This window comes from Myotis myotis, unplaced genomic scaffold (assembly GCF_014108235.1).
Source record: "Myotis myotis isolate mMyoMyo1 unplaced genomic scaffold, mMyoMyo1.p scaffold_m19_p_1, whole genome shotgun sequence".
In the NCBI taxonomy this organism is placed as follows: Eukaryota; Metazoa; Chordata; class Mammalia; order Chiroptera; family Vespertilionidae; genus Myotis; species Myotis myotis.
The window spans coordinates 202,037,158-202,059,095 of record NW_023416313.1 but is presented as its reverse complement, the minus strand read 5'-3'; the positions used below and the strand labels follow the sequence as shown (position 1 = coordinate 202,059,095).

At 48.6% G+C, this 21,938-nt stretch overlaps 1 protein-coding gene across 1 annotated transcript in view; it reads left to right on the top strand.

Annotated features, from left to right (window-relative positions):
• Positions 1-12,257, top strand: part of DPF3 (double PHD fingers 3) — a 266,506-nt gene extending 254,249 nt beyond the window's left edge. The window contains exons 9-11 of the mRNA XM_036311929.1: positions 686-798; positions 11,084-11,165; positions 11,684-12,257. Of these exons, the coding sequence (XP_036167822.1) occupies positions 686-798; positions 11,084-11,165; positions 11,684-11,754 (266 nt within the window). The 3' untranslated portion in view covers positions 11,755-12,257. The remainder of the gene's footprint in view (positions 1-685; positions 799-11,083; positions 11,166-11,683) is intronic.
• Positions 12,258-21,938: the final 9,681 nt, after the last annotated feature.

The following is a 21,938-nucleotide window of genomic DNA, read 5'->3' as shown; positions in this document are numbered from 1 at the left end:
CGTTTTAGGATAGACCTGGCCATTATGTACCCTTTGCTGTGATGCTGCACTTCTTGGCCCTCCCTGCTAGGCCACGTCCCCCTATAGCCCCTGGTACGTGCAGGCGTAATCTCCTGGGCATGGGCAGGGATGCTTTGGATAACAGTGCAAGGCTTTGCAGAGTCCCTGAGCTCTGTCCCTGGAGTCCTCATACCCGCCTCTCCTGTGCCCTGAGGCAGTGTGGTGAACACCTTTGTGGATCAGAAGGCCCAATTACAAATAGCTTTTGTGTGTCGCTCTTGCCATAGTTGATACTGGGGCCGGGAGATAATGCAGGTGACTCTCACAGTGCAGCCTTGTGCCATGTGCTATGCAGCGGTCTTTCTGTTTCTCTCTGATCACCACTTGCTGTCCTCGTAACTGGCTACACCTCTAAGGGGAAGTGCTCTTAGGGCAAGAGGATTTGGGTGGCATCTATCCCTGGTGGAAGGGTTAATGCCCATCTCTCTCATTAGGCCTTGATCTGATGTAATTGTGGGTAGTGGGGAGTTTTGGGAGGGCCCCATCTGGGTCCCTAGTTGTTTCCCAATACATGCTACCCTCACCCCCTCTCCAAGTTGGGCATAAATGTGTTTTCAGCTAGTGGTGTTGAGGGGTGACAAGTCAGACCCTCTGGCCCTAATGCTGCCATTTCTGCTTCCTTTAGGTCACCCAACCTGCCTGCAGTTCACCCTGAACATGACTGAGGCTGTCAAGACCTACAAGTGGCAGTGCATAGAGTGCAAATCCTGCATCCTCTGTGGGACCTCGGAGAATGATGTGAGTTTGGGGCCACCACCAGGAGGTAGAAGTCCATGGGGCTGGGAGTCCTTCAAGGGGAGAAGAGGAAAGCAGGACTCTTGTAATTCGGGTCCCAGAGAAAGGGCCAGTCATGACCTTCCCCTTCTCCTTTGACCCCAGAACACTTGGGACCCTTGTACCACAGGGACCTTGGTTCCCCTCAGGAATAGATTATATAAAAAAAAGGCAGAATAAATGCTTAATTCTTTCCCTTTTTTATTAGTTTTCAAATATAACAGGGTGGGTTCAACACCTATTCATGCTGAAAACACAAAAGAAAATAGAACTTGTGGGATACTTTCTTAACAAACTTTTTTTTTTTTTTTTTAACCTTAGAATGAAAGCCATTATCTTACTTATGGGGAAACACTAGAGGCATTTCTACTAAGATTAGGAACCAGATAAGGATGCCCATTATCTCTACTTTTAGAGATATTAGCTAAGGCGGTTAGACATGAGAGACCAACTAGAAGCATATGATGGTAACAAAGTAGTAAAGCTCAATTTCTTCTTTTTTTAAATTCTATTTCATAAGCTATAATAGTATATCTGAAAAACCCAAGAAAATGAATGACAATGCTAACTCAAATATTAGAGTAGCAAGATATAAAATTACCATGCAAAATTAATAGCCTTTATATGCACAAATAATAGCAAATAATTAAGTTAGAGGACATAATAGTAGAAAAACTCTACTTAAAATAGGAACAAAGAAAAATACGTAGAAATAAGGTTAATAGTAAATGTGTAAAACATCTGAAGAAAAATTTAAAACACCTTTGAAAAGATACAGAAGTAGTCTTGTACAAATGAAAAGGCATTGTGTGATCTTAGAATGAGTCAACATTATAAAGATGTCAGTTCTTCCTAAGTTAATTTACAAATTTAATTCAAGCCCAGTAAAAGCACCAGGTTTTTTTTTTTTAAATGGAACTAGACAAGTTGATATTGAAGTTCATATGGAAAGAAGCATGCAAGAATAGCCAAGAAAACACTGAAAAAAAAAGTTTTGAGGGGAGACTAGCCCTACGAGGTGTTAAAACATACTGTAAAGCCTTTATCATTAAAATAATACAGACAAATAGAACAATGGAATAGAATGAAAACCCATAACTTGATCCAACTACATCTGGACATTTAGTATAGGATAAAAGTTTCATCTAAAATTACTGGCTCAGAGATGGACATTTCGATGAATGGTGTTGGGCCAATAGGATAACCATTTGGGGAAAGGTAAAATTACGTCCACATAATACATGAGAACAATCTCCAAATGGGCTGGGTATCTAAATATAAAAAATAAAACCATATTAGTCCTAGAAGAAAACATGGGTGAATTCATTTTTAACCTAAATATAAGGAAATATTTTCTGTGATTCAAAATTCAGAAGCAATAAGAGAAAATATTGAAAAACTTGACCACAAATTTGCATAGTAAAAAAATGCAGTAAAGTAAAAAGACAACTTACATACTGGGAGAAAATATTTGCAGCATTTACTACAGATAAAAGGCTAGTATCACCAATATATAAAGAACTCTTAAAATTTGAGGGACAAGGGATAAGAAACCTGATAGAGAATGGGAAAAAGACATGTAAGATAATTCACAAAAGATATGTAAATGGCCCCCAAAGTTTGGAAATTAAAGTTTAAATGTACTTATAAAGAAATTCAAATTAAGCCGAAACCGGTTTGGCTCAGTGGATAGAGCGTCAGCCTGCGGACTGAGAGGTCCCAGGTTCGATTCCGGTCAAGGGCATGTACCTGGGTTGCGGGCACATCCCCAGTGGGGGATGTGCAGGAGGCAGCTGATCGATGTTTCTCTCTCATCGATGTTTCTAACTCTCTATCTCTCTCCCTTCCTCTCTGTAAAATTAAAACAAAATGGAGATTCTATTTCTTTCCTATAAAATTGAAAAACACCTTCATACATTGTCAGTGGGACAAAGTGGTACAACCCTTCTGAAGGGAAATTTAACAATACCTAACACAGCTGCTATGCACTTACCTATTGCCTTCGCAGTTTCACCTTAGGAATCTACCCTAATGATACACCACTATCTACTCTAAAGATACAGCACTATGAAAATACATGTGCATAAGGTTATTCATGGTTGCATTGTTTATACTTGCAGAATATTGCTCATACGTAGAATGGTTGAATAATGATGGTAGAGCCACATAATGGAGTCTATGTAGCTGTTTAAAAAATGAGGCAGATCTTTATGAATTTATATGGAGTGATTACCAGGATACATTTTAAATGAAAAAAACACACAACAAATTAAAAATGTATAGTATGCTGCCATTCTTGTAAGAAAGGCATGAGAAAATATACATATATCTGTTCACTGTGTAAAAGAAATACAGGAAGGATTAAACAAGAAGTTAAAGAGATTGGTTATCTACAAGAGTGAGTGGGAATTGGGTAGAAAGAAAAACAACCAGGATGTGGGGGGAACCGAAAGTGGAATATGAGCAGTAACAAATTACCCTAACTGTGATATAAATAGACTAGAGGCCTGGTGCACAAATTCATGCATGAGGGGTAGGGGGAGTAGTGGACCGCAGGAGGTTGGCCAGCCACAGGAGGTTGGCTGTGGGAGTGCACTGACACCAGAGGGCAGCTCCTGCATTGAGGATCTGCCCCCTGGTGGTCAGTGGGTGTCATAGCCCCCTGGTGGTCAGTGGGTGTCATAGTGGTCGTTCCGGTTGTTTGGTCATGTTTGCTTAGGCTTATACTATATATAGATAACATAACCGTACTGAAGGGTGGGGTAGGAAAGAACTAATTTAAGTAACTTTGGAAAGTAGTATTTGTGTATTTTAGAGCTAAAGAGAGAACTAATTATACAAATTTTGTACTGTAGTGAGTATATTTGTTTATCACAGGCATGTGAGTTAGTCATTCTGAAACTACATGTACACAGGTCTGAACTAATAACTACATATTGTGAATAACGAGAGTCAGGTTTCTCAATGTCTTAGAAAAAATATTCAGATCTTTTTTCAAATATTTACATGGTTTTGGGTTAGAATAGGAGGTATTGGTAGGAATTTATGATCCTATATAATAAAAGGGTAACATGCAAATAGACCGAAAAGCAGAACAATTGAACAACCAATCAAAGTGTAATATGCTAATGATATGCTAAGGCTGCTCAACCGCTCGCTATGATGCACTGACCACCAGGGGGCAAACAGTCGACTGGTCGACTAGTTTCAATATAATATTATATACATATGTATTTATATTTGGGGCATCCCAAAAAATGTATATACACTTTAACAGCTGATAGCTCAATTTTCTAAATGAAATGTATTTTAATAAACATTGCCTTTATAATTATTCAAAGTGTGTGTATTTTTTGGGACATCCTATGTATCTATAGCTATCTGTATGCATAAATATAGATATGTGCATGTGTATGTACACATACATTTATTTAATTCCTAACTCTGTCATCTGGGAGGGCCTAGAAGCAATGACAACCCAGAAGCAGTGAGGACCTATAGCACCCAGATATTGGTTTCTAAATACAGTTGACCCTTGAAAAATGTGGGGTTAGGGTACTGATCCCCATGCATTCAAAAATCTGCTGTGTAGTTCCTGGCTGTAAAAATCAGCAGGGCCTGTAACTGAGTGAGATGGAGGGCTGTGAGTTCCAGGCATTCCTCTTAAATGGCCCACACATGGACTTACTTGGACTTACTCCCTCTGAGCTCCAGTGCTGGGGCAGCAGCTTGAAAGGCACCAGGGACCTATGGGGAGGAACTGAATTGTCTGGCATCAGGGTGAGAGCTGGAGGGGCAGCTTTCTCACAGACAGAAGTGCTGGCAGAGGCTGTTGTTCCTTTGATGAACCTACCCTCAACAGAGTCAGCAGGCACCATATCTGAGTCTCCATTAACTTGGCTCACACTGTTCTCTTCACCCTGGTGATTCTCTGAGACCCTGCCCCACTCAATTTGCAGGCCCACCCATACTGTTTCCAGTGGCTTTCACATATAAATGGCCTTTCTTGGCTCATGCTTCAGACTTTCCTAAAATCTCTCAAACAAGCAGCATCTGCCCCATACCTCATGCTAAGGCAGCCAGCCTTGGTTCTAAGCTTTGCCTATCTGGGGCACTTCCAAGCCCAGCACAAGTAGCAGCCATCTGCAGATCACTTTGTAGCTCATGTTGGGTGGCCCTGAGCAGAACACAGGTGGTGGCTGACCTTGGCCTGCACCTCCAGGGAGGCCCCAGAACCAGTGCACCCAGAGGACAGCTTCATACTACCACATTGAAACACCACCCAACCACCTCCACAGGCAACACACTCAAGAGGCAGACTCAGTGAGGCGTCAGAGTCCCACTGAAGTACGTGCTGCTCTGTGGGGTGGGCCACTACACAGCTGATCCTCCACAGTGGGGGAGGGTACACATTGAGTGCCCAGCTCTGGTGAATGGGGAGGCTTTGCTACTGGACCCTACAGAACATCTACTACATAAGACCACTCTACCAAGCCTGGGAGATGTAGCAGCTCTACCTAATACATAGAAATAAACCCAGGAGGTTGCCAAAATGAGGAGACAGAGAAGTATGTCCCAAATGAAAGAACAAAACAAAATTCCAGAAAAAGAACTAAACAAAATGGAAACAAGCAATCTACTAAATGCAGAGTTCAAAACACTGGTTATAAGGCTGCTCAATGAACTAAGTGAGAACTTCAACAGCTTACAAAAGGTCATGGAAACCAGAAAAAATAACCAGCCAGATATGAAGGCTACACTAACTGAAATGAAGAATAATTTATAGATAATCAACAGTAGAGTAGACAAAACTGAAAATTAAATCAGTGATTTGGAATAAAAGGAAGCAAAAAACACCCAATCAGAACAGCAGAAAGAAAAAAAGAATTCAAGAATATGAAGATATGTAAGGAGCCTCTGGGACAACTTCAAGTGTGCCAACATTTGCATCATGCACGTGCCAGAAAGAAGAGGGAACAAGAAATTGAAAGCATATTTGAAAAAATAATGACAGAAAATTTTCCTAATGTTATGAAAGAAATAGACACACAAGTCCAAGAAGCACAGAGAGTCCCAAACAAGATGAACCCAAGGAGGCCCACATCAAGACACATCATAATTAAAATGCCATTGGTGAAAGACAAAGGGAGAATCTTAAAAGCAGCAAGAGCAAAGAAGTTAGTTACTTACAAGGGAGCTCCCATAGACTGTCAACTGATTTCTCAACAGAAGCTTTGCAGGCCAGAAGGCATTGGCAAGAAATATTCAAAGTGTGAAAAGCAAGGACTTACAACCAAGATCATTCTATCCTGCCAAGCTATCATTTAGAACTGAAGGACAGATAAAGAGGTTCCCAGTCAAGAAAAAGTTAAAGGAGTTCATCAACACCAAACCAGTATTACATGAAATGTGAAAGGGTCAAGGAGGAGGAGGAGGAGGAGGAGGAGGAGGAGGAGGAGGAGGAGGAGGAAGAGGAGGAGGAGGAGAGGGAGGAGGAGAAGGAGAGGGAGGAGGAGAAGGAGAAGGAATAAAATGGCAATGAATACATATCTATCATCAATTGAATATAAAAAACAAATAAATAAGCAGAACAGAAACAGACTCATAGATACAGAGAACATGTCAACCTGTAACTGAAAAATAAAAAATGATTTAAAAAAGAGAAAACATGACAAGTAAATACAAAGTGGGATCCTGGGGGAAATGTCATAAGTGGGAAAACTGGTGAAATTTAAATGAGTCTGCAGATTAGTTAGTAGTGTCATGTTTAGGGTAATTTCCTGCTTGTCATGATTGTACTATGATAATGTAGATGTTACCATTAGGGGAAACCGAATAAAGTGTGTACAGGAACTCTTTGTACAATTCTTGCAACATTTCCTTAAGACTAAAAGTATTTCATAATAAAAAATAATGGGATGTTTCCTAGCATCTTCCAAAGGTAACAAAGTTTTTTTTAAAAAAATATAGTATCTTTATGAAATCAAGGATTTAAACATATTTAATTTGTTTCAACCCATTACAGTTAAAATTGTCCCATCTTTGGCCAATGGGAATGTAATTAGGGAGGATCCTGAGGTTTTGTACTCAGGCACCCTGAGTCTTTATGACTCTAATAGTTTGAGAGTGTCCTTGTTTTCCAATATATAAAAGTACTTATTAATTTTAAGCTCCAGACCTGAAATCAGCCATTTCTCCAAGGATTTATGTGTGTGTGTTTTTAAGTGGGCAATGATCTTTAGAGAACATAACATGAATGCTAGGGGTGCTGATTTTTACTGTATTATTCATAGTTTGGGGCATTTTCAATGGACAGAGCTAGAAAATATGTTTTGTTTGTTTTAAAGATAAAAAGCACTATAAAGTAACATTGATACTTCCAATCCATGCACAGGACTAACTATAGAGTTTTTATTTAACATCATTGATCTTACATCTATATTTTCTTTCAACTATGTCAAAATTGTTTCTTCAAAATACCACCCATTTAATCCACACACAAAAGTCTCTATCAATTCCACTATTATCAACAACAATATGATTTCTAAAAAGAAATACACACACACACACACACACACACATTTGCACTTATTTTTGTCCTAATATGTATTTGACTAAGGATGTACAATCAATCAACTTATTTTAAAGTCACTTGGAATAGTTTCTTTCTATTTGGCTATGTCATCAACTAATACATAATTAGATGGCTTTGTTTCATTCTTCTTTTGTTTTTAGGGATAATTAAAATGTGAATTTTGCTTTATGACTTTGTAAAATATTTACTGGCTCCAAAATCAAATTTATAAAATAAATAGTATAGTCAAAGAAATCTAGCTTCTATCCCTATCTCTTTTACACTGTCCTCTCACTTTGCTTATAGGTAACCATTTAAAAAGTCATGTTTTATCTTCCCATTTTGTTTTAGTGTAAGCATATGTATGTGCAAATGAGTCCATAAAAACATGGATGCATCTTAGAAAATGGCAACCAATGTACATATTTTCTTCACCTTGCTTTTTTATTGAAAATTCTGGAGATTACTACAAAGCAATACATAAATATAATCTTATTTTCTGCCTACAGTTGATTCTAATCCTTGGCTTTACATAGAGTGTTCATGCTGAGGTGTTTTTATTGATGTTGACTTGGCAGAGCCTTAGGGGAAGAATCAAGGGGTGAGGCTGCTTGGGCAATAGGGTTCCTCTCACATAGTCAGGGATTTGTACTGCACACCCCAGAGTGGGATTCCCATTCTCTGGAACTGTAGCCATAGGTGGATCCTGCTTCTTGGATACTTGGGAGTAAAAGGTCCTTAAACTGTGTTTCTCATGGGGGTTAGCATGAGCTGGGATTTCTTGGTGGTTTTGACAGGCAATTATTCTGAAAAGCAGATGGGAAAGAAGAGATTATGGTGTTAGATAGTGATCAACCCATGCAAAAATCATTTAAACCCACAGATGCCTGCTTTCCCTTTAGGAGAGTTCAATCTGGGCATTCAACCTTCTTGTATTTCTCATGTTGGCACTGTAGTAGGGTTATCAGGACACTGGTAATACTGTTTCTGATGAGTCTCTCCCTATTTTCTGTCTTCATCCTAACTTCTCTCTCCTCACATTACCCCTGTATTATATGGTCATATAGCTTACTTCTGCTCTGACAACCATGGTGTAACTCTTTTGGAGTAAACCACCCTGTCCTGTTTTCATTCTACTTCTCTGACTGCTTCTTAGTCTCTTTTTTTTCTTTCCAAAAGTCTATTCTTGGCCTTTGTCTCAGAACCTTAGATGAGTCCTTGATTTTTCAGAAGTAGCTTTTCAATGAAAGCTACTCTTTCCTCAGAAAAATGTACATTTATTTCTATCTGAGAGCTTGTTTGGAGGTTCTAGCAGGGGAGCGCAGCTACTCGTATACCCTTGACCGAAGACCGGTCCTCTCCTCGGGGGGGAAGGTCGTCCTCTTCGACCGAGCGCGCAGCTTCGGGAGGGACGCACATGGATCGGTGAGGGAGGAGGGGGACACCCGCCTAGCCAGCCAGATCAGCCGAATCAACCCTGGCGATCAATGGGGTGACAGATGTCGCAGCCAGATCGCCCTCACATCCAATATTTCTATCTGTATACAGAATTGTGCATATAATTTCAAGGAGTTCATGCACACCTTTCCATGAGCACAAATTCAAGGACTTCTTCTCTCACACACTCTAGGCTTCCTCTCCCAGGACCATCATTGCTGTTTAATCACAAATGACTCCCAAATCCATCTCTCACACTCAGGCCCCTTTTCTGACCTCCGCATGCCTCGAGGGCATCCCTCCCGCATAATCTGTAGAACATACCAGTATCTATAGCTGAGGTTGCTCTCTCCTTCCATAGATCTGTTCCTCTGTCCATGTCTCAGTGGGTAGCTATAGTATTTGACTTGCTGTCCACGCCATAACCCAGGAGATATTCTCGATTTCTTCCCTGTCATTCTCCACATCTAGTCGGTGACTCTTGGATGGGAGCAAGGGCCCTTTGCTTTCCCCCATGACAACAGCCCTAGTTCAGGCCACCGTCATCTCCCACCTGGATGGCTACAGCAGTCTTTTAACTGGTCTCTGGTTTCTAGAAGCAATGTCTCTCCACCTGGGTAACTATTTTTGTACAGTAGCTAGTGAGATCTTTCTAAATTGCAAGTCTGACCATGTCACTCCACTGTTGCCGACTCTTCAAAAGCCTCCCATTGCCCCACTGAAAAGTCTTGGCATGATTCAAAAGGCCTTTCATGACCTCTCTCTCTTCATTGTTTGCTCACCGGGGTTTCCAACTTCTATATCTACTTTTTCCAGGATCTCTGCACTGGTGAGATTTGATATAAAACATAATTTTACAAACATCTTATAAGCTATCACAGTGGGTCCAAAGATCACTGAATAGAACAGGGCTGGAGCGTGGTGACCAGATCCCAAACCTTTACAGAGGAGCTGCTATGTGCAAGGAAGTTCTGAAGGAGACGCAGAGATGAGTAATTCAAGGTTCTGCTCCAAGGGCCTCACAGTCCACAGAGGAGTGGACAAGAGGCATGTTCCAAATGAACTATTTAACAGAATAGTTAGATGTCTACCACACACCGGGCTTTGTAATGTAAGGGGAGAGGCAATTCAATGTCATACGGGAAAGAACTATGGGGTTGCAAGTAGGGATAGACTAGTAAAGCCTCTGGGGGAAGAAGGGGTTGAAAACTTGAAGAGTGGGCAAGGAATGGTCCAGAAGAGAAGGGGTCAGGGACTGGGAGAGCCTCCAGGAAGAAGGACCTGCAGGAGGCCAGGGGCATACTGTGTCCTTGGAAATGAGCCACAGCGGGAGGGCCCTGTTCTCACCTGGGCTCCAGCCTCCAGCTCCTGAGGAGGTTTTGGGAGCTGAAAAATGGCTTCATTTCTCCAGATTCACATATGAAACACTAAAATGGTTCTGAGGTGTCATGGATATTACCACCAAGTATAGTTGTTGCGTATTTCACAGATAGAAAGAGTGAGGTTCAGAGGAATTGAAGTACAATTTTCAGACGTCTAAAGTATATTCTGTGAACTGGGCAATCCTCATGGGAATATAGAAATGCATAGATTTAGTTTTTTGCCCTTACAGAGGCAGAGTTATCGGCTGTGGGAGTTCAAAAGAATAACGAATCCCTTTTAGCTTAAATGTAAGGTGGTAGTCAAGAAAGGCTTCTTGGAGGAGGTATGATTTGAGCAGAATCCGAAACTAAGGGTAGGATTTGCATAGTTGGGGAGGTAGAAGGGGAAATTCCAGGTGTGGGCAAAGCATGCTCAGGGGACAATGAAGACTCTAACTGGGTTCTGGAAAGGGGCGTCCAGGGAGGTTGATCCGTGGAGATAAGGCTGGTGGAGCCCTGGCCGATGTGGCTCAGTTGGTTGGAGCATTGTCCTATACACCAAGGGTCAAGGGTTCAATTCCTGTTCAGGTTTGATCCCCAGTTGGGGTGTATGTGGGAAGCAACTGATCAATATTTCACTCACCCATTGATGTTTTTCTCTCTCTCCCTCTTCCTTCCTCTCTTTATAAAAATCAATAAAAGCATGTCCTTGGGTGAGGATTAAAAAATAAATAAATAAAAGAAGAAGAAAGAAAGCCAGTTTCAGCTGGCATTCAATTTAAAAAAAAAAATAGAAGGCTGGTAGAGTAGGGAAGACATTGGCCTTAAATAATTCAGTCTCATTCTCCTTCTCATCACCTACTCTGTATTCCACCAGGACCAGCTACTCTTCTGTGATGACTGTGACCGTGGCTACCACATGTACTGTTTAAACCCCCCTGTGGCTGAGCCCCCAGAAGGTAATGGGGATGAGGTCGACAATCACAACAGCAGCTACCACTCCCACTTATTGAGGCCTCTAGAGTTCAGGCCTTGTGCTAAGGGCTTTACATATCTTGTCTCATTTAATCGTCACAACCCTACGAGTTAGGTACCACCACTACCATTTGACAGATGAAGAAACTGAGGCACAGTTCGACCACCTGAAATTTCAACTTGAGGCCTGGAGAGATGTTTCCCAGACGTGGCTGAGAGGGTGGGAGGTGAAGCATCCAGGGGAGCTGGCCAGGCCTGGGGATGCTGGTTACGAGGCAGGACCAAGGAGGGAGGGTCTTTCCAACAGTTCAGCTGGTCCTCCCTGAGCACTTGTGGTTTTCTGAGCAGCACTTGCTCTCCTGAGCTGCAGACTCCAGCCCGTTTTCAGCACTGGGATTCGCTCTCTGAATTGTGAAAACAGGGCTTAGAAGAAGTGAGGGCCCAGGGTGGGGCTAGAGGGCTGGGAGAGGTGCCGCTGGTCATGCCGTCTTGTTTCTTGTAGGAAGCTGGAGCTGCCACTTGTGCTGGGAACTGCTCAAAGAGAAAGCCTCAGCCTTCGGCTGCCAAGCCTAGGGCCCCGGGTCACCGCAGGTGACTTGCTGCTGGAGAGGTTGAACCAGAGCCCAGTTCAGAGCCGATTGAGCCCCTCCTCCCGTGTATCCAGACAGACCAACTGTGAGGAAAGCCAGTAACCAGAGGGCGTGACACGCGGAACCAAGAGGGCGAGCTGTCTACGTAGCTCCCACACACCGGTCTCCACACTCCAGCCCGCCCGCCTTTTTTCAACCAGAAGGATCTTGCACTTTTGGAGAACAGCCCAGCACTGCGGCCCTCTCACTGGTTCCCACCATCTGTTACTCGTGTGTGTGCTGTTTCTACCTATTGTCTTCTAAGAAATCTTCTCCCAGCCTCCTGCCTCCAGCTTAGGCTCTTCCCCCTGAAGTCAGTGGAAGAACAAAGGGCTGTGAGGAAGCCTCTCTGGAAACTTCTAGACCCAGAGCCTGGAGGCCGTCTTGATAGTGAAAGTCCCTCCTTGTTCCTGGTCTGCTTGAAGAGGAAGAGCTGCCTTCTGGACCGGGCAGATGTCCAGTGGCATCACAGCCAGGGTGGTCTGTGCATGGGGCTGGGGAGGGAGGTGGAGGCCCTGGGGGGTGGGAAGAGACATTCTGAAGACAGTTGTGAGGCCTGCAACAGCCAAGAAGTATTTGTTACCATCAGGAGCGGCTCTGCTATGCGGTTCCTTCACCCGCCGAACTGGGGCATCCTTGAGGTGAGATAAGCCACAGCCGCTGGCAGAGAAAGATGTTAGACTCTGCCTCCCAACCCACCTGGTCTGGAGCTTTCCTAGGGGGGTGAGGGTGGTGGTGGCTCAAGAACCAGGAAGGCAAGTGAAGAAGCCTACACAGTCGAAAATCTAAATGTTGGTAAAAAGGTAAAAAGGACTGCCCCTTTGAGAAACCTTTCAGTATTGATGTGACACTATGAATTCCCTTTCCCAAGTAATTTTTCCTTCCACCAAGAGTGTGTCTGCCCTTGTGTCCTGAGACCTGACTCTGGAAGTTTTAGGATTGGGGAGAGATTGTCGTTACCTAGACAATAACTGGGGTGATGGGATTATTCATGACCAAGGTGGCGGCCTTGCAGAGCCTCAGCTCAACGGCCGCTTTTCTCTCCTAAGCTCTCCGTACCGACTGGACTTTTTTTTTTTAATGGATCAAGAAGAAAGAGGCTCAGATTTTGAGAAGTCTGTGTTGGAAGGCCACCCTGTAGGCTGGAGCAGCTTGGGCTGTCTTTGAATCTCACAGGCAGTGGCAACAGCAGCAGCGCACAACTGACAGGTTTCTGGGAAAATCATTTGCCCAAAGGGCAGGTCTCGCTGAGCGGGACCCTCGCGCATGCTCGGCTCCCCTGAAGTCAGCTCCGTCTCTGTGGTCCGCTGCTTACAACAAAGGCCAAGTTATTTTTAGCCCTTCAGCCCTGAAGAAGCCCCTGGAGACCTGCAGACGGGCGAGATGGGCCACTTCCGCCTGCTGCAGAGTTCACCCTGCGACTTGGCAATGCTCTTGGCCGGTGGACCCAGGCAGCCTGGCGTGGAGCCAAGCCCTGTTGGTCTCCCTCAGCTCTTTGCACCTGGGGCTAGAGATGGGGGTCGCTCTCCTGCAGGGGCCTCGGAGGGAGTTACTTGCATGTGCAATGATCTCATTTAAAGGGCCCTGTCCAGGTGGGATTCCATCTTGCTCAGGAGATGGTTCCTTCTCCCTGCGGGCAGGTGAGCCTGTTTTGGGAAGCTGCTGTGTTGTCACATCATTTGTTCATTCGAGGGTTACAACTCTTCTCCTGACTGCTCCGGCTCTCTATGCCCCCCCCCCACCCCCCGTCCCCGCAACCCCCAGCCCAAAGTGGGGTGTCCTCCAAGGCCGATGATTGGTTTTGAAAATCACTTCAACTTAATTTTAGGGAAAAAGTTACCAAAATTGTTCCCAAATGCCACAGTGGCTTAAAAGTTGAAAAAGCAAATTTGAAACAAAAGCTGTGGCCCTACTACCTGCCGGGTCCTCTTTGGAGGGTGTGCAAATCCATTCCCACTTTATCACAGACAATTGGGAGGTCCTGTCCTACCCCCAGCCACGCCTGCCACCCACAGAAGCTGTGAGGGTGGGGGTGAGTCTTGCAGACAAGGAGGGTGCTGTATCTGCCATAATGATGGGGTGCTCAGGGCTCTGGAATGGACATTAGGAGGGCCCAGATCCCTTCCCGGTTCCCCTCCCTGCAGGATGGGCCCAGCCCCTTCCTCTTTGGAGACCAGTTTCCCCATTTGGAAAGGGGTTGGCAAAGCCAGCAGCAGGAGGGCACTTTCAGGGTACTCAAGCAGACACAGTCACATTTGTCACCTTCTGTATTGAAAAAGGAAGGTGATGGTAAACTTCCTATTGGTCTTTCTTTGAACCCCAGAGAATGAGCCAGAATCATAGGGTGCGCATAGATAATTAGGGTTTTAATTTTGCCTCTGGCAAGGACTTGCTGTGTGACCTTGGGCAAGTCACTCAACATCTCTGAACCTGAGTTTGGAGATAATAATACTTGCCTTGCCTAGTCCACAGCGACTCTGGGAGACCTAAAGAGCGTGATGTTATGTAAATGACCACCGAGAGGAGGTCATTTGGAGTTAGGGAGGGACTCCAAATAATTTCTACGCCCCTTTCCTAGTGTGAGTTAGCCAAGGTTAGACACCTTCTTAGAATCTCCATTTGACCAAAGGAGGCTTATGTTCTAAGGGCTGTGCTGCCTGTGGTCAGGGCTACTAGGCCAAAGCTGTGACAAAGGAAACCCTGACTGTGCGTGGGTGTGTGGTGGGAGGTGGGGGGTTTACCCTGGGGTTGGGGACTTCAGGATGACATTACTCGAGATACTCCCTTCTGCAAGATCAGTGCCCCCTAGGCGGAGCTAACTTCTGGAGAGGACTGAGATTCAGTTCAGCGGAACATTCACCTAACTTTTGGGTTGACAGCTTAGCTCCCCTACTTTGTGGCGGGGGGACATTGGGGAAAGGTCTTGACCTCTTTGAGCCTCTTTCTGCACATCTGGAAGGCGGGAGATGCGGCCTCTCCAGCAGGGCTGTTACTGGGGTCAGGGTGATGCTGGTGATGCTGGCACGAAGGTCCCCACACCACAGTAGCTCTGGTCATTGTGGACGGAGGCCACACTGTCGACTCCCAGCTCCGATCTTTGGGACAGCCAGGGTACCTTTGTTTCTCTCCGATGTGGCTCCAGCCAACCAGGGAGGAGGTGAGGCTGCAGAATCTAAGCCGGAAGTTGAAACCCTCTGTTTCCTGTAGGTATTTTTGAAACACTGCTTTTTGGGCCTGCAGCGAATGGAGGAAACAGACAAGGCTCCTGCTAGGAAACTTACATTCTAGCTTTTCTTCTCAACTCCCCACAGACTCATTGCAGGCGCCTCAGGCAGGAGCCGCAGGTCCCAAGGCTCCCCTGCTCCTGTCATCGCCCTGGGGCAGGTAGGAAGCCCAGGCAGGCAGCCAGGCAGGCCTGCAGAGGTACTTCTCCCCCAGGCTCCGCTCCCTGTGACTGAACCAGCTAGGAAGTGGGTGGGTGGGGGGGGAGGCCAGATTCCTTCTGAGCTGGGGAAGATAAGAGGCTTTATTTAGGGGGGATGGGGGAGAGTTAGGGTTTCATAGTGATGATCATGATACACTCATGGTGCATATTAGTCTTCGTGCTTCAAACAGCGCCATTCCTTTTGCCCCTCCCCTTAAAACGTTCAGATATTAAGGAAGGAAATGAGGGGGGCAGGTTTAGGGGACAGACCTGTGCTCTTCTGAGTTGTTGAAGAAAGATTACTGGCCACCTCAGGCCTCGGGGCTCAGCGAAGAGGGTCCGTGTGTGGGGTGGGGAGCCCCGAGGACCACCTTCCCTGCCCACAAGCTGATTGTCAGCCTCCCTTCCTCTTTCGTTCCTTGACCCCCCAGCCCTCCCTGCTGCCCATTACAGGCCCCTCCTCAGAGCGTCTCTGTGTATCACAGCCCAAGGGCAATGATGACTGGGCCAGAGCCTTGCTCAACCCCAGGGAAGATGCCCACCAGGCCATGCCTCCCCTTCCGCAGCTGTGCATCCTCACTGTGGTAGGGTCACACCCCTGGAGGGGGATGGGGGAAGGGGCACCCCAGGAGGGCTGAAACCCGATTTCCATTTAGGAAGAAGTCCTGGAGCTAAACAGCTGGAGGGCTGGGATGGAAAGGAAGAATTGTTACACTCCATCACCCCACTTCCCCCACCCCCGCCCCCCTTAGGCCCGCCATCCTAGACAGCCTGATTTTTTAAAAAAGCCCAAACCTTTGCCCAGTTCTGGACACCAAGGCAGAGGTCCCCTGGCCTCATCTCCCTGTTGGTTGGGGGGCTTCCGAGGGCAAATAGGGCAGGAGCAGTGCCCTCAGCTGGCTGGAGGTGGGAGGTACAGAGGTCTCCTGGCTGCACCCCTGTGGATTATCCCACTCCCACAGGGAAGGTGTCCTGACTTTCCGACATAAGCTGCTGAGGTCCCTCCTGGTCTGGCTGGGGAGGCGGGGCTGGTGGGGGGAGAGATGGCAGCAAAGGCTGGGCTACATGGGGTAGCATAGCGAGTGGAGGGCCCCCAGGCACTGCTACCAGAGGCCAGGCCCCGGAGGCCAGCAGCGGGGATGTGAAGGGGGAACCTGGCCAGTCCTGCCCTCCACCACTTTGCAAAGCGAATGGCGTTCCTTCTTGTGTGCGCCCCTGTTTGGGATCTTACTCCCACCCTGAGGGATGCTTTTGGTGTTCCCGTCAGCCCCGTTTCATCTGGATTCCAGGTGAGGACTGGGGAGGATGGTGGAAAGTGAGGGATGCTTTACCTGCCTCAGGCCTGCAAGTCTCCCACCCAGCCCTCAGCCCTGCTGTCTCCTTGGGTCTCCTGGATCGGTGGTCAGCCTGGGGGCTCCCTTCCCCGTCCGGGGACATAGAACATTTTTATGATTCTCCACCAGGGGACACAGCCGCTGGCCCTGGGTGTAGAAGGTGCAGAACAGATGGGTTAGTTTGGGCCTTGGGGTCAGCCTGAGGAGGGTCTTTGACCCTGGGAATCGGGGTCCTTCCTAAATTGGCTGGAGTCCCTCGGTGGGGGGACAGCTAAGGTAGCTTCTGAGCGAGGTGCGAGGGAGGGGGGCAGAGGAAGATGCCGGTGCCCGCTGCTCAGGTGCCTGACTGGGCGGATGGAGAGCCCCAGACGGGCCGAGTGGGAACCGTTTGAGCATCAGCAGCGGCTCCCAGGAAGGCTTGCTGGTGGCACCTCTCCCTGCTTCCCGCCCAGGCTGCTGGGAAGAGAGCCCCTCAGGAAGGACCTCCAAGGAAGGGGGAGGGTGGGGTCGGGCCTGCCTGGTCTTCACCAGCTGGTTTCCCAGAAGGCATGCTCCCTGGGGGCGGGGGGGATTGGAAGTGGGTAGGTTCCCAGGGAAGGCTTTTTCTGGGCTGAGAGCCTGGCTGTGTCCCCTCAGATGGCTGAGACCTGAAGTAGCTCCCCAGGGTCCCATGAGGCTGTGAGGTGTAAGGGGGTCAAAGGGCACAGGAATGCCCGTTGGTCCCGGGCTCTTTGTTCCCAACACCCTCCCTTCCTTTGCTCCAGTGCTCGAAGGAGGGCCCCTTAAGGGTCCCCCCCCCCCCCCCCCCGTCCCCCAGGAGGAGGAAGTGTTTGTGCTGATGGTGACGTTTCCCAGGGCAGGTCAGAGGAAGGCGGGGCAGGACTGGTGGGCAGCCAGACCCCCTTTGACAGAGAGATGGTTACAGAGAATGACCTCAAGCCCAGGCAGTGAGCAGAGTGGCCGTCCGGCCAGCAGCACTGACCCAGCCTGGCAAATGAGCCCCGCTGGGGTGGGGAGCGAGGGGGGTAAGTGGTCCCCGTAGGAAGTGGGGAGGACCCTGAGCCCCTGGGACCTAGTTTCCCTTAGTAACCTCCCCAGGCTATAGTTACATGCACTGCACCCCGTTTGCTTGCCTCTCTGCGGCTATTATTTCTATCAATGTCATTGTTACTGATGGTGTAAACAGGAGTGGACCCCCCACCCCCACTTAGTGAACTAAAGCGAACCCTGTGTGTTGCTCCAGGATGAGAGGGAGGACCTGCCCACCACCAGGAGCTGCCCGGCAAGACGCATTTCCCTCTGAGGTCCCTCTGGGGGTGGGGGTTCCCTAGCTTTCACTCCTGCGCAGCCCCACGGTTGTATAGAGAGCCTTGTGCTTGGAAAGCCGCTGGCCACAAGGACTCTCACCTCTCCCCTTCCTTCTGCTGCTTTGGGGAAGGCCTTGGGGGACAGTTGGGGACTTGGGGGAAGGTCTTGATTCTGCTTTATAGTAAAGGGACACAGATTTTCTGGGTAGAATTGGGTTGTGGTTTGTGTTGACTTTGCCTTGTTGTGTTTATATCCCACCCAAGACCTTGGTTCTCCTTCCTATCCTGCCTTCGCGCTCCTGCTCCTGCCCCCCCCTCCCCTCCTGCCACCGGTGGAGTGGTGGTGAGAGGAAACAGTGGCACAAAAGAGAAATATCCCCCCTGCACATTGCCACCGCGTAGCTGAAGAGGCCTAAGTTAGAAGCAAAGAGCCGCCGCTAGGTCCTGTGTGCGGGAGAGCATGAGATGGAGATCTGAGAGCAGAGCCGTGGGAGCAGGTGGCGGGAGAGGCGGGTGGGGCGGCAGCGTCCTGGCTGACGTGGCATCTGTCCTCACGGCGTTAAAGGGAGGGGTGTCTACCCTAGTTGCCCACCACTCTACCTCCCCCCCCCCCCCCCAAGGAAAATGTACTTTTCTTGCCTGCCGTGAGAGGTTGCTGAGCAGGCTGGTACCGGCTGAAACACTCGGCAGGGCACAGGCTACGGGCAGGGCGATGCTCTGGATCCCACAGGGGCTGGAGCAATGAACCCCATCCTGACCCAACCTTCGCATTGCTTTTCAGTCCTGAAACATCGCAGTGGCCTCTGATCGCCATGTCTCTGTGTACATCTCGAGGCCTGTAGGTGAGGCAGACTTGGGGTTGCTTCTTCTAGGTGTGGGTACAAAAGAGGGGAGCCATTTCCCCAGTACATCCCCACCCCCCACACTTCTTTCTTGTCTCTTTCACCCCATGCTCCAGCTCTTTCTGAAACAGTCATAAAAGAATGGCCAAGAGCGTTGATCCCCTCCGCCCCCCACCCCCCCGCCGCTATAGAAATGCCTGCTACCGAGGGTCTTCCCTTCATACTCCCTGAACTCCCTCCTCATTGGACTTCCTGCTGGCTGGACAGCTCAGCGTTTTGGCCCTGAATGCTGGGGGACTTCAGACAGGGTCGAGGACTGAGGCAGGCACAGCTTTCATGAGGTTAGAGGGGAGGGTGCAGACTTGGGAAGCTGTGTAACGGTCTGAAGATGTCTCCACCGGCTTCTGTAAAAATTAACCACAGCAACAGACAAGCGTCCCTGCCCCCCACCCCGCTAACTGACGTGTGCCGTGACCGACGTGTGTGTGACCGTGGTCTCAGTGTGTCGTGTGTGCACTCTCCTGTCTTCCGGGGATGCTCCTTCTCCTGTGTGTCCTATTCCCACCCTGTGGCTCCTGATGTGCAAAGTGCTGTGTGTTTCTGCTCAGCCTACGGGGTGCATCGCGTTCTCGGTGTTTCCATCCTGGAGGGGAGGCCATGTTGCATCTCCCATGGTCCTGAGAGGATGTGCAGGTTTGTGACTTCGCAGGGAGCTGCTTTATGTGAGTCTCCAGGAAGATCTCCAGGCTGGAAGCTGCCCACGTCTGGATTTGGACTCAGTGACAAGGACTTGCCCGGAGGCAGCGTCAATGGCTTCATGCAGAGGGCTCCTGGACGGGCAGCCCCAGAACCGGATCCCTCCCGCTCCCCCTGCCTTGGCCACAGACCCTGACCCTGACCTGGTTCTGGGAGTGAGGCCCGGAGAGGCCAAGACCTGGAGCCAACTTGAGGGAGGCACCGGGCAGCCTTTATCTGTTGAACCCTGGACATCCCAGCCCTCTGTGGAGACCCTGCAGGCTCACAAAGACTAAGTCACAGGCCCGCCCCGTCCTTGCTGTGGTTAGTATCTTGTTCTGTGGTTGGTTAGCAGTGTTGGTGACCTATGTAGTGAATCTTTTTTGTCTGCAATTTAGAGAATGTGTAAACAAATAAAAGGCTTTAAAACTCATGGGAACTTTTGGTTATTGCCCCACCCCCCTTCGCCTGTCTTTACAAATCAATTACAAATGTATAGATCCTGTGGAAATAGAGCCTTTTCATGTTGGAGGGTGCAGTGAGACTACATGTGTGAGTGCACATGTGTGTGCGTGTGTGAGCACATGCATGCATGTGTGTCAGGCTCCAGAGAAACGCTGGTGCTTTTGTGTTTGTAAGAAGACTCCAGGAGCAACGCGTTCCAGGTCTCAGTTGCTCCTGGCACTAGAATTCTGACCCTGACAACCACATCGAGCTCCTGGGAAGCCGCCGTCAGGGCAGCTTTCATGGAACCGGGGGCAGGCCAGCCAAGAGCTTCCTCTGAGGACACCCCTCTGGGAAGAGGCAGGGCATTTGGAAGAGAACCCCTGCAACTTCTGGGGGAGGGGAGGCCAATGATTCAAAGGTGACTCACAGCTGAGGCGGGGGTCAGGGGTCGTGGTGGGGGAGAGACCTCAGCTCAGGACCCATCTAGAGGGCAGCTGAGTCATTGCTCCTTCCCTCATCAGAAACCACCTCCATAAAAGGCAGAGAGCTGGTGCCCTGGGAGAGAAGCGGAGGTCTTTGCAGAAGACACATCTGCCCTGAGAGTCCCCAGCCTGCTTAGCAACCACCTTAAGGGAACAGCCGCTGGGAGCAGGACTCCCCGGCCACGGCCACGCAGGAATTGGTTGCCCAAGGCTGCAAGCTGGGAGCCAGTCTTCCAAACCCAAGTTTCAGTTCAGCAAGTAAATAAAGCTTGTCCTCTATGCCAGGCACTGGGACTGCAGCGGAGGAGACAAGGCCCCGCCCCCAGGGGGCGCACAGGTCAGGCAGGTAACAGCACCGCATGAGGAGGGCTGGCCAGCGAGGGAATCTGGGCAGGTGGATGCAGCGCAGGGACTTCTGGGCGCGGTCAGTCAGTGCTCTCAGCTGGGATCTACCTGTGCCTCCCAGGAAGACATAGGTGGACATGGCCGCGGGGAAATACCAGGCCACGTCGGCCCCTCTTCCAGTAGGCGCTCCCCTGGTCCTCAGTAGCCTCTCCTTTGCGAAGCACAATGTAGGGCTGTTTCTAGCAGAGGAGACACTGATGGTTGCTGCGGACACGGGCCGCAGAGGGAGTGAGGTCCCCACGCAGGGGCCTGAGCAGAAAGGCCAGCGGGGCGCCTGGCTGGCAATGCTGAGCGGCTCATTGCAGCAATGGGGGGGCTCAGGCTCCTGACAGAGTCCAGGCAGGAAGAGGCTGCAGCAACACCCACGCGCAGGCCTTTCCTCTGCATGGAGGGCGGTGACGTCTCTGCTTTGACCCCAGGGACCCCAGAGTTGCATCCCTGGCTGGGATGCTGCGAGGGCCTTGGGGGAGGCAAGAGATGCACAAGGGAGGCTGGGCCTGGGAACGTTATCTGACACAGACCAGGAGCTGACGTGCTCCCAGGAGTCGCAGGGACAGGGGAGGGGCCCAAATTATCTTCAGGCAAACTCAGAGCAGAATGGATTTCCTTTGTTTTTTCCTTGGGGGGGGGGGGGGAGAGTGTGTGTGTGTGTGTGTGTGTGTCGGGGGGACCTAAGAGGAAGGGACCACTGGGATAACACTCGTTAGGGTCTAGGGCAGTGATGGCGAACCTTTTGAACTCGGCGTGTCAGTATTTTGAAAAACCCTAACTTAACTCTGGTGCTGTGTCACATATAGAAATTTTTTGATATTCGCAACCATAGTAAAACAAAGACTTATATTTTTGATATTTGTTTTATATATTTAAATGCCATTTAATAAAGAAAAATCAACCAAAAAAATGAGTTCGTGTGTCACCTCTGACACGCGTGTCATAGGTTCGCCATCACTGGTCTAGGGGGTGGCGGTGGCAGACAGGACCCTGGGAGGGGAGTAAGAGGGCTGGGCCTTGTGTTACCCAGGTGGCTCATTGGGGACATGTTAGATACATTTTAGACATTTTAGCACAGGTTTCTATAAAGCCAGCCTGAGATGCAGGCAGGTTTGGGCAAGGAGCCCCCAGACCAGGTGGATTTTCATGCATACGCCCAGG